This window comes from Zootoca vivipara, chromosome Z2, assembly GCF_965207765.1.
Source record: "Zootoca vivipara chromosome Z2, rZooViv2.hap1.1, whole genome shotgun sequence".
NCBI classification, from domain to species: Eukaryota; Metazoa; Chordata; class Lepidosauria; order Squamata; family Lacertidae; genus Zootoca; species Zootoca vivipara.
Window position 1 is genome coordinate 955,277 of NC_142585.1, and position 12,561 is coordinate 967,837.

General features: G+C 44.5%; 1 protein-coding gene across 2 annotated transcripts; it reads left to right on the top strand.

Moving 5' to 3' along the window:
- Window positions 1-1,014: 1,014 nt before the first annotated feature.
- TAF1 (TATA-box binding protein associated factor 1) lies at window positions 1,015-11,710 on the top strand. Of its 2 annotated transcripts, XM_088665153.1 has the most exons (4): window positions 1,026-1,311; window positions 8,993-9,135; window positions 10,127-10,257; window positions 11,388-11,710. In XM_088665153.1, exons 1-4 carry the CDS (start codon window positions 1,084-1,086, stop codon window positions 11,564-11,566), a joined length of 681 nt encoding a protein of 226 aa, XP_088521279.1. In that variant the 5' UTR covers window positions 1,026-1,083; the 3' UTR covers window positions 11,567-11,710. The 2 variants fall into 2 exon arrangements, with proteins under 2 accessions (XP_088521280.1, XP_088521279.1); XM_088665154.1 differs by lacking the exon at window positions 11,388-11,710 and having other exon boundaries at window positions 1,015-1,311; window positions 8,993-10,661.
- Window positions 11,711-12,561: the final 851 nt, after the last annotated feature.

Here is a 12,561-nt window from a genome sequence, read left to right on the forward strand (position 1 = left end):
CTGCTGGGTGGTGGTTGTGCAGAAAACACAATAAAAACTTACCCATTTCCTAAAACAAGCAATTGTGCGAATATATTTGGGACGCAAATCTATTCTGTCTTCCCTTAAGAGCATGAGAGTTCTGCTGGGTCAGGCCAAATGTCCATCCAGTCTAGCATCCCGCAGTAGCCTGTTGTATTTTTTTTACCCCCTCACACACAACCTGCCCTTCAAGACAAATTAGCATAGTGGCTTACAATGAATATAAATATACCAGCAGGCATCTGTGGCCCTGTAAGTTACAGTGGTGTGCAGTGCTTCTGTTTACTGTTTCAGCTCCCTAATTCCATCTTTCCAGGCAAACCACTGGTATTTCGTTAAGCTAGTTAAGCTTTGATTTCGTCCCAAGCCTGCTACTACCCCCTTTCTTCCTGCCTCCTCTTGGAACATGTTTCAGCAGTGCAAGCCTAAGCAGGGGGTTGGACTGGATGGTCCTTGTGGTCTCTTCCAACTCTATGATTCTATGCCTACTTGGGGGTAAGTGCTTTTGAATTAAATGGGGCTTACTCCCAGGTATGGAAGTTTAGGATTGCAGCGTTAACCCCCCCCCCTTTAAAGCTGTCTTGAGTAAGAATTCGTTGCCACATCATAGTGTCAGAGTTCCACAGATTAACTGCATGCAGGGCGGGGGGGGGGGGAGTCCTTGGTTTTCCAACACAAAATCCCCACGTGGGTCCAGGCGTAGCCTACTTTGTGGGGTTGCTAGAGGACAGAATAGGAGCACCTTCTGCAGCAACTTCGCCACTTGAGAGCTCCTCGTGGGAGATGGTGTGATGTAATAAAAGATTCACTTATAGAACCAAAAGAGCTGTAAGGGACAACAAGGGTCCCGGAAGAAATCTATTCTCCCAGTGTAGGGGCTGGAGCCCGCAACCCTGATTTTAACATCCTCGTGCTCTGCCGACTTGAGGTATTCCACCGCTCATTCATTTCGCTCAGCCTGGCGTAGTGGGAAGCCACGCCTCGTCCTTCACAAGCCTCCCGCGCCCTGTCCCACAGCAAACTCGCTAGTCTAGCGCCGCTCTACCCTCATGGCTGCTCTCTATGGATACGGCGAGTCGCCGCGACTTCCGCTTCCGGCAAAAACAAACCCGCGTTAAAATAAATGGCGCTGTCGGACGCGGCATCTGCAGATACCGCCTGGCGGAGATGTCTTACTCGGACAGCGAGGAAGCGGCGGAGGCGGTGGCCGAGCCCTTCTCGCTGGCTGCATTCCACTTCGGCAACATTGACGAGCGCGGCCGGCTCGAGGGGGAAGAGCTCTTCGACGAGGTGGGCTCCTCTCCGAGGCAGGGGGTTGGGGCTCGCTAGTCCGAGCAGCTGCCCTGCCCCGGGACAGGAGCTCCATGGTTAGGGGGCTTGCTCCGCATGGGGAAGAGCTCTTTCTCAGTCGCCAGGGAGGACAGGGACAGCTCCTGCCGAAAAGCGTAGCAAATATCTAGGGTTGCCATGTGCCCTCCTTTTCTAGGGGGGAAATTTCTGTTCTAAATTTACCAGTGCGTGGGAGCCTTTTCTAACAAGCATAGCTGATTGAAGCTACAGCATTGGACAAAGAGTTAATTAGAAGCCCCTTTCCCTGGTATTGAAGCACACACACACACACACATTCTTCATGCTGTTGTGCATCTGCTGTAACTGGTAGTACATCTGCAAGATTCCAGGCAGAGAAGGATTTTTTCCCACTTGTCCTTCAGCCTGAGATGGCAAAGATTGAATGGCACTGAGGTCTTGTCACTGAGCCCATAGTGCTCATAGAATCATAGAATCATAGAGTTGGAAGAGACCACAAGGGCCATCCAGTCCAACCCCCTGCCAAGCAGGAAACACCATCAAAGCATTCCTGACAGATGGCTGTCAAGCCTCTGCTTAAAGACCTCCAAAGAAGGAGACTCCACCACACTCCTTGGTAGCAAATTCCACCGCCGAACAGCTCTTACTGTCAGGAAGTTCTTCCTAATGTTTAGGTGGAATTTTCTTTCTTGTAGTTTGAATCCGTTGCTCCGTGTCCGCTTCTCTGGAGCAGCAGAAAACAACCTTTCTCCCTCCTCTATATGACATCCTTTTATATATTTGAACATGGCTATCATATCACCCCTTAACCTTCTCTTCTCCAGGCTAAACATACCCAGCTCCCTAAGCCGTTCCTCATAAGGCATAGTTTCCAGGCCTTTGACCATTTTGGTTGCCCTCTTCTGGACACGTTCCAGCTTGTCAGTATCCTTCTTGAACTGTGGTGCCCAGAACTGGACACAGTACTCCAGGTGAGGTCTGACCAGAGCAGAATACAGTGGTACTATTACTTCCCTTGATCTAGATGCTATACTCCTATTGATGCAGCCCAGAATTGCATTGGCTTTTTTAGCTGCTGCATCACACTGCTGACTCATGTCAAGTTTGTGGTCTACCAAGACTCCTAGATCCTTTTCACATGTACTGCTCTCAAGCCAGGCGTCTCCCATCCTGTATTTGTGCCTTTCATTTTTTTTGCCCAAGTGTAGTACTTTACATTTTTCCTTGTTAAAATTCATCTTGTTTGCTTTGGCCCAGCTGTCTAATCTGTTAAGGTCATTTTGAAGTGTGGTCCTGTCCTCTGGGGTGTTAGCCACCCCTCCCAATTTGGTGTCATCTGCAAACTTGCTCAGGATGCCCTCAAGCCCATCATCCAAGTCATTGATAAAGATGTTGAACAAGACTGGGCCCAAGACAGAACCCTGTGGCACCCCACTAGTCACTACTCTCCAGGATGAGGATGAGCCATTGATGAGCACCCTTTGGCTTCGGTCAGTCAGCCAGTTAGAAATCCACTGAATGGTAGCATTGTCTAGCCCGCATTTTACCAGCTTCTTTACAAGAATATCATGGGGCACCTTGTCAAAGGCCTTGCTGAAATCAAGATAGGCTACATCCACAGCGTTCCCTTCATCTACCAGGCTTGTAATTCTGTCAAAAAATGAGATCAGATTAGTCTGACATGACTTATTTTTCAGAAACCCATGCTGACTTTTAGTGATCACAGAGTTTCTTTCTAGGTGCTCACAGACTGTTTGCTTAATGATCTGCTCTAGAATCTTTCCTGGTATTGATGTCAGGCTGACTGGGCGGTAATTGTTTGGGTCCTCTCTTTTCCCCTTTTTGAAAATAGGGACAACATTTGCCCTCCTCCAGTCTGCTGGAACTTCGCCTGTTCTCCAGGAATTTTCAAAGATTATTGCCAGTGGTTCTGAAATCACCTCTGCCAGTTCTTTTAATACTCTTGGATGTAGTTCTTCTGGCCCTGGAGACTTGAATACATCTAAACTAGCCAAGTAATCTTGTACTACCTCCTTACTTATTCTGGGCTGTGTTTCCCCTGCTGAATCATCTGCTCCATATTCTTCAGGTCGGGCATTGTTTTCTTTTTTGGAGAAGACTGAGGCAAAGAAGGCATTGAGGAGTTCTGCCCTTTCTCTGTCCCCTGTTTGCATTTCACCATCTTCTCTCCCCACCCACCTTCCATATGAAGCAGTCTTATACCAAACTTGCTGGCCCGGCCACGCATTGCTGTGGGTCATCCCTGTTCCCCCCCACCATGTCCCGATCCATGACGTATCCCACCCATAGCTGCCAAGTCCGGGTCATAAAGATCCGGGATCGGCAGTGCGCGCATGACCGGAAGTTGCCGCCATTATCTGATGGGCAAAGCGGCACCAGAAAAATGGCCGCCGGGAAGAAGCGAATTTAAGGGAGAATGCCGGGATTTATCACCAAACGGGAGACCGCCGGGAAACAGTAAGAAAAAAGAGGTTTTCCCGGCGGATACGGGATATTTGGCAGCTATGATCCCACCCCTCCTCCCTCCAACACCCTGGCTCATCCCTGTGTTTCGGTAGGACACCCTTCCTTCTGTTTTCCCTGGGGAGTGTTGTCCCCTCCCCCCTGTATCTCCATACATTGGCCCCTGTGCATGCATCGTGAACATTTATATATATATTTAGATTAAATTTTTTTGAAATAAGAACATGAGAAGCAGAAGTTTTTTTATTTAATTTTGTTTTTGGGGTTGTCATTTATTTTGGTGGGTATTGTATGATTTGGGCATTGTTGTGTGTTTTGGTTTTTTGTGTGTGTGTGTGTGTGTTTTGTTATTTGGATTTTCTAATTTTGGAGTAGGTGACCCAGAGAACCTAGAGAACTACTTTAATAATTCCGACCGGGTGGGGAGCGGAATCAAATAGTGAAGACCCACAGCCCTGTAGCAACAGAAGGCGAGTTCCAAAGCACCCGAGCTGTTTGGTTCCATAAAAAACCCAGGAAGTGGCAAGGGGAAGGTAGGAGATTGTAAATGGGGGGGGGGGATTGGCCACTGCAAATATCCGAGGACTTAAACTGGGGAGAGAAAGTGCATGGTTTTTTTTTTTTTAAGACGCAGAGGCTTGCAATCAGTCATAGTATAAAGCGTAGGTTAAAAGGAGCCTCGCATGTGACACAAAGCCCACTAAATTCTAAAGTAAAAACCCCTTGCCGTGCCCCCAAATGTGTTGCTGTGGGTTATTTCCCACCCCCCGGCCTAGTGGGGGCCTGGCAGGGGCCTACATAAAACAAAGGCCGTGCTGTGGCCTGCGATCCATGCACTTGCCCTCTTCCCCCCCTGGGCCTAGTGGGGGCCTGGCGGGCTGGCAGGGGCCTACATAAAACAAAGGCCGTGCTGCGGTCTGCGACACGGGCGCTCCCCCTCCCCCCCGGGCCTAGTGGGGGCCTGGCAGCCTGGCAGGGGGCTACATAAAACAAAGGCCGTGCTGCGGCCTGCGATCCGGGCGCTACCCCTCCCCCCCGGGCCTAGTGGGGGCCTAGCAGCCTGGCAGGACCTAGGGGTCTGGTAATGGCCGCCTTGGTGGTTTCAGTTGCTTGGTTGATGATGTCATTATTTGGTTTGTGGGTGTGGTGTTGCTTGGTTGATGATGTCATTATTTGGTTTGTGGGTGTGGTGTAGATTTTGCAGGAAGGGAGGGGGTGTACTGTGGGAGGAATTCCACTTGAGGGCGCTGTTTTACTTGGTGGAAAAGCAGGTTTCTACCTACACAGGTGTAAGATTTGAGGGTGTGTTTTTTTCCTGCAAACACTCGGGGAGTGGCATGGATCGTTGTGTCCAAATTTCAGGACGATCGGTCAAGAGGTTACGGAGAAAAGGGGAGCCCACACTTTCTCGATTTTTACATTTATATATATATCTATATATATCTATATATAAATAGATGAGACCTCTGGTTCATCTGACCCAGTACTATCTGCTTTGACTGGCAGTGGTTCTCCAGAGATTTTTTTTCAGCATTGCATCTTTTTAACTGGAGATACTGAAGACTGGATCTGGGGCCTCCTGCATACAAAATGTGCTCCGCCATCAAAACTGCTGTCACATCTTGTATAGTTTCCAGGTATGCATTTCTATTAATAGTACAGTGTGGCTATGTTATCTGCAGTGCAATGTACTGCTTTGTCCTCCTAATAACTTTGCAGTTATGCCTTCCCAACTCTACTCCATCAATCTTGTAAACTCTTACCTGAGAGTAAGTAGCCACATGTAATAGGACTTTCTTTTTGTTTGTGGCTCCAACTCTCCCCTTCCCCAGAGATGTATTTGGTTCCCTCCCAGATTTCTTTTAGAAGAGCTCAAGACCTTTTTTCTTTGTCAATCAGTTTTGTTAAGATCATGCTCTCAAAGGTTAGCCATGTGGGAATGTGGGCCCCAGGTTTCCCCACCTCTTCTCTAGGTAGTAGTAAATCTTTATTACGGTCACCGACCAGCACAGTAATTTGCATTACATCATTACTGTTTAAAATGTTGTACTTTTTTAAAAAATAAACTAAAATAACTTATCTAAAAGGGATCAAATAACCATTGATCCTTATTTTTATATTAATTATCTACTTTGCACCATAAATTATAATGGAATCTGTTTGGCTCTATTCAGGAGTTAATTTAAGTACTACCTGTGTAGGCGCATCAAATTCATCTTTAGCCCATCCTATCATTACCGATTTCACTTGTTCATCCTTCGTATGCCACTCCAACAACAAGTTATACATCTTGGATAGATTTTTACTCTTTGTCTCTAACAATTCCAATTCCAATCTGGATATTTCCTTTTGAAAACCTGTGTTTTTATTATCCACCTTAAACATTTCATTAATCTGGTGGTATTGCAGCCAGTCAGCAGATCACTATATTTCAACCACTTAGTTTCCATATTTAATCTTTTGTGAGCCTTGGCCTCTAATGGTGAAATCCTCCTAGGTGTTTTCTTTTCTAATAAATCTTTACACCTAATCCATACATTGAACAATGATTTTCTAATTATATGATTTTTAGGCCTTTATCTTGTTATACCATAGATACGCATGCCAACCAAATGCATTGTCAAATCCTTCCAAATCTAATACAGTGGTACCTCGGTTTATGAACACAATTTGTTCCGGAAGTCTGTTCATAAACTGAAGCGTTCATAAATTGAAGCGAACTTTCCCATTGAAAGTAATGGAAAGTGGATTAATCTGTTCCAGACGGGTCCGCGGAGTACTCAACCTGAAGCGTACTTAACCCGAAGCATGGGTGTAATTGGTTCCGGAAGTCTGTTCATAAACTGAAGTGTTCATAAACTGAAGCGAACTTTCCCATTGAAGGTAATGGAAAGTGAATTAATCCGTTCCAAATGAGTCTGCGGCGTGCGTAAACCGAAAATTCGTAAACCGAGGTGTTCATAAACCGAGGTTCCACTGTAAATCATGTTTTCCAACACAAACCATTATTTAAGCCAACAAAACACCGCAGCTTCATAATACATTTTAAAATCTGGCAGAGAGAAGCCACCTCTTTCTTTCACAGCTGTTAGTAATTTATACTTAATTCTTGGTTCCCCCCCCCCCGCCAGATAAATTTAGATAATAATTTTTGTCATTCTTTGAAGCATTTCATATTTTCTATGATGGGTAGCACTTGAAATAAAAACAACATTTTTGGCAATACAGTCATTTTCACAGCAGATATTCGACCCGAAAACGATAACTTCAAATGAGACCATATATCCAAATCTTTCTTAATTTCATTCCACAACTTAACATAATTACCTTATATAGATTCAAATTTTTTACAGTCAGATTCACACCAAGGTACTTCACCTTTTAAACAAAATTGAAACCAATATTTTTCTCTACCTGGCTATCTCCTCACTTAAAAGATTTTTGGTTAACACTTTGGTTTTACTCCTATTCAATTTGAAACCTGAAAGTTGTCCAAATTCTTGTATCAACTCCAGTGCTTTACATGCACTGGATTTTGGATCCTGTAATGTCAGCACTAAATCATCAGCAAAGGCTTTCAACTTATATAATATTTTGACCCTACCACAATACCTTTTACTTCATCATTTTTTCTTAATGTATTCAGCAGTACCTCCAGGACTGAGATAAATAAAAGAGGGGAAAGTGGGCACCCTTGCCTGGTTCCTTTTTCTATTCTTAATTCCTCTGATACCACATTATTTACAATAAGCTTAGCTTTTTGCTCCAAATAAATTGCATTAATACCATTTAAAAATTTTTGGCCAACCTCAATATTTTGCAAAATCATCTTCATAAAACTCCAAGACATGTTATCGAAGGCTTTTTCTGCATCAATAAACATCATAATGGCTAACATTTCCAAAATATCAATAATATTTCTAACATTTTCTTTCATATGTCTTCCAGGCAGGAATCCCGCCTGGTCTTTATTGATATACTCATTTAAAACCATCTTCAGCCTTCTTGCCATAATATTGGCAAAAAAATTGTAATCCACAATCAACAAAGAGATTGGTCTGTACTTTTTAATTTGAGCTTGGTCTGTATCAGGTTTAGGGATCAGAGTAATGAATGCATCCTTCTAGGTCTCAGGTGCAATATTTTGTTGGAAACATCCATCAAAGGTTGGATTAGCCAATCCTTCAGCCTTTTATAATACTTGTCAGTTAAACCATCCGGGCCTGGGGCTTTGCCAGTTTCCATTTGGCCAATAGCCATTTCAACTTCTTGTCTCGAAATCAGGTCATTGAGTAGAGCCTTTTTCTCTATGGGAATTTTCTGCAGTCCTTTTAATTCCAAAAATTGTTTTATCTTATCATTGTCCTCTTTTTCTCTTTTATACAAATGTGTATAATATTTCTGAAAGTTTTTTCTAATCTCTGCTGGGTTCTCAATAGATTTTCCTTTGACCACTATTTGAGTTATGGTATTTTGCTTCTGTCTCTTTTTCTATTGCCAAGCCAACAGTTTTCCACATTTGTTAGCAAATTCAAACAATCTTTGTTTCATCATATTCACTTTCCATTCTTTCTCCTGGTTAATAATCTGTGAAAACAGTTTTCATTTGAGCCCCATTGGTGCTATTTATCAGGCTCCTAATCTCCATTAGCTTTGTTGCTGTCACGGGGGGCTGCCTGAAACCCCAAATGTCTCCCTGAAAGTTTTGTATGCCCTCCCAAGGCTTGCTGATGATTACAATTTCTTAATCCCCCTTCACCCCAGGGTCCCAGGGCAGGTTACAGCAATTAAAACCCAATGTTAAAACCAGTTTGAAACAAAATTTCAGAAATAAGGTGAGTCCTAAAAACATACAAGTGTCAAAGAGAGGTGAATCGAGCGTTCACCAAACTGTGCCAGATGCCCCTCTGTGGACAACTTAGGGGCTAACACAGAGAAGGCCCTATCCTGAAAACGCCCCCACCCAGAGCTTCTGAAGGCAGTGGAACAACCAAGAGGCCTTCTGTGGGAAGGAGGTGGTCTTTCAGATATTTGAGGCCTGAATCATTTAGATCCCTCCTTAGAGGACTGAATGGCCCCCGTTAAGAGGTCATTTGGGCTTGGCTATGCACAGGTTCCCTTCTTGTCACACAATCGTAGCCCACTGGCATCTCAAGCTGTTCCTTTGGCTTTCTTGTAGGTCTTCATATATCGCCTGTTCAGTAAGGGAGACCAACCCTGGAGGATCTGCATGGAGGATATCAGGAACGCATTTACTTTAGTCTTGGAGACCAGAGTCCGGAAGCGGCTGAAGCCCTGTGCAGTCTTTGAGCGCACACATAGGTTTGTGCACCCTTGCAATACCATGCACCAGCCTTCCTGGGAAGCCCCACTTTGCTGAGGTGGTCACTGAGCATAGCCTTGTTTTCCTGGGGAGGGCCACTGTTTCTGCCTCCAGAAGCTCCCACGTTTTGCCTTTGCTATCTCTGGTTAAAAGGATCAGGCAGCAAGTAACGGGAATGTGTCTGTTGTGGTTGAGACCTTGGGGAGCCGCTACCAGTCTGGCATCTCCTCCTTCAGGTTCCTAGGATCCTCAGAGCTCCAGGTGGGCTTCTGGCCTCACAGACTAACCGGTTGGGACCCTTAGGACTCAGAAATGCCTTTTTCATCACAGGAACTCTTCTCTGCTTTTATTCCCAAGGCTTGCCTCCCTGTATCCATGCCTAATTGTCTATAGCATAGCGGTTCTCCACACCTGCGCACATTCTTCTCTGATATCCCCTTACTGGCTTTACAAGCATGAGGGGGGTGCTCTGTGTATCTGTTTCCATGGTCAAAGCAACATTTTTAAAAATGGCTGATCAGCAAGGGAGAAAAGCTTTTGGAAGTTGTTGAAAACTGTACTCCCCCTTTTAAAAAAGTATTAGAAGACAGATTTGAAAAAAATGTTAAGATCAGATAAAATATAAAATGCAGTGAAGAATCTCAAACCTTGATGGAGAAAAATCTTTCACCACCCTGTGATTGCAAAAGTCTAGGTAAAATGTGTTTTGGGGTACTGAATCTGCATTTATTGATATTTTATGTGTCCCCCATATGTATATATTTGGTTTTCCACCTTGGGTGTGGGTTCTGGGATGTTGTCTACCTGCTTTTCCTGTTGCTCAGACTATAAGGGGAAAGGATAGTAGGCTAGAGACAGATTAAAACTCACATCAACTTTCTAAGCACCTGGGTAGACTTATCTAAACAAAAACGGTTTTCGCAGTGCAGTGAAGGCGCCTGCTTGGTATCATTCCTGGTATGACTCAGTGGGGACCTCTGCTTCTTTCAGAGAGGTACTTAAACTGCTGGGTTCTAAAGCCAGATTTCAGACTGCCCACCGAAGAGGAGATAAGAGCAATGGTATCTCCAGAGCAGTGCTGTGCCTATTACAGCATGATCTCTGCAGAACAGCACTTGAAGGTGAGCCTTTGTCTTTTGTGAATAGCCTCAATCCTTGTTGGTTGCCTTCACACTCTATAAGATACTTGAGAACTACAAGGACATCTTGCTTCTGCCAACCTCCACCAGCGGGAGAATGATAAAGGCAGAGTGTAGGTTGCAAAACATGACAGCCACTGTGGCATAGTGGTTAGAATGGTTAGACCAGGACCTGGGAGGCCAGGGTTCAAATCCGCACTCAGCCATGAAGCTCACTGGGTGACCTTGAGGCTGAAATATTTTGGCTGGCCCATCTATCTCACAGGGTTGTTGGGAGAATTAAATGAGGAAAGGGAGAACCTTGAGCTCCTGTTTTGGGAGGGGGGAGAAAGTGTGATATGAACACAATAAGTTTAAATGCAAATAAATGTACAGTCATACCTCGTGCTATGTTTGCTTCACGTTGTGGCTTTTCAGGTTACGAACGCAGCAAACCCAGAAGGGTTTACTCCAGTTTCACTGCATGCGCAGAAGCGCTCTATTCTGCATGCGCAGAAGCGCATTCTCCAGGCTAAACATGCCCGGCTCCCTAAGCCGTTCCTCATATGAATGGTGACTGAAATGACTATGTGTGGATGGGGAGAATGAGTATGCAAGGGGCCATAGGGATGTGTGGACGGATGGAAGCAGGTAAGAGCAGGCAGATGGAGACTCTTCCAATTTCAGCTTTGGCTCCTCCCCATTGTCAGTAGACACGTCCACACCAGTTTCTCTCAGGGAAATCAAACCTTTGACTTAAAAGTTTACTACCTCTGCAGTAGAGCAAATGATGCCTAGCTGTTAAATGTTGAGAAAGGAAAGCTGAGGATGGCGGAAACATAGTACAGTACACATGAATGGAAGATTCCATGTGAGAAGGGGGGGGGGGCAGACTGAAAAAGCTTCCTCTAGTTTATCATATGGCACTCACTTTTCCAGTGGCCGACTTTGTTCAAATGCAAAATGCTTTTGAGGTCCTTATTTGAACTGCAGCTTAGCCACCTTCTGAAGGATGACAAACCTACTCAAAGGAGAGCAATATTCTTGGCGCCATCTGCAGGTGACCTGGGGGATAAAACAGGCTCCGTCCGGTAACTCTATTGTGGCAACCTCTTTTCTGTCCTGTTGTGCAGCAATCCAGCAAAGTGAAAGTAGCAGAGATTCAGGTGCGGGATCCTGTGCAGTGAGACCCAGAGGCCTTGTGTTCTTCAAGAGAATATGCCAAATAGACATAGACAACAAAGACAGCACGATGTCGCATGAGGCAGCAGGGGAGATTTCACATGCCATGGAATATAGCAGTGCCAGGTAACCATAGACAAGTGTGCTGTTGGAGCCATTAAGGAGTGTTTGGTTGGCTCAAAAGCAGGTTGGCTGTGCCCAGTTCAGGTGACTCTTATGAGCTGCCTTTGAGTTGTGGGCCTCCCTGTTCTTTACTGCTCTTCTGTTTACTGGTTACACTTTCATACCGCCCACCCCAACCAACTTCTCTGGGCAGTCTGCTCATAAAAGAAAATACGAAATGCAGTACACCATTAAACTCTAAAACCAAAGTGGGGGTTGGGGAGGGAACTCACACAACAAGAAACAGCCCAGCAAAAAACAACAACAAACATCTAAAATTAAAGCACAGCAACTAAAACAATTTAAACAATTCATTTCTCAATTGCTGCAATATCAGAACTTTAGTAGTAACCCGCATGAGCCAATCCTGGCTTTTTTGTAGATGTGATTTATAAGCCTAGTCATGAGCAGGATTAGTCTTCCCTTTTCTTTAAACATTTACGTGGATTAGTTCTTGAACATACATAAAAATAGAAAGTGCGGCAGCACACGTTCATCTCATGAGGGGAGTAATAATCTCATTCCTGCATTGCAGAGGTTTGGACTAGATGAGCCTTGGGGTCCCTTCCAACTCTGCAATTCCGTGATTCTATGATGTTGCCATGCAGGATTAAACCTATGCATTGTTATTTCAGTTGCCTTAGAGCAGGGGTTCCCAACAAAATTTTCTCGAGGACCCCTCATCGAGCCGCTATTGTGACAAGGACCCCCATTAATTCCTAATCCTAAAATTAAAAAGTGAGAGCCAAATTAAGAGTCTTTTTATATTTTATATTTATACGTTTTTTTACAGTTACAACAGAGTACTCCATCAGTATACAGTTAGTTTTAATTTTCAGTTCTTAATGATATGAGTTAAATCTGTCCTTTGAGTCCATTATTTCTGAAATCTTAGGTTCCAAACTTGAAACTTTAACTCTGAAATCCGACCGCATGTCGAGCCGATTCCTATATTTGTTTTTC

Bases quoted from the DNA above. Each gene is read 5' to 3' on its own strand.
- TAF1 (XM_088665153.1), top strand. From the start codon at position 1,084: ATGGATACGGCGAGTCGCCGCGACTTCCGCTTCCGGCAAAAACAAACC. The intron at 1,312-8,992 runs GTGGGCTCCTCT...GCTTTCTTGTAG, and splicing joins GGGAAGAGCTCTTCGACGAG to GTCTTCATATATCGCCTGTT. The intron at 9,136-10,126 runs GTTTGTGCACCC...TGCTTCTTTCAG, and splicing joins GTCTTTGAGCGCACACATAG to AGAGGTACTTAAACTGCTGG.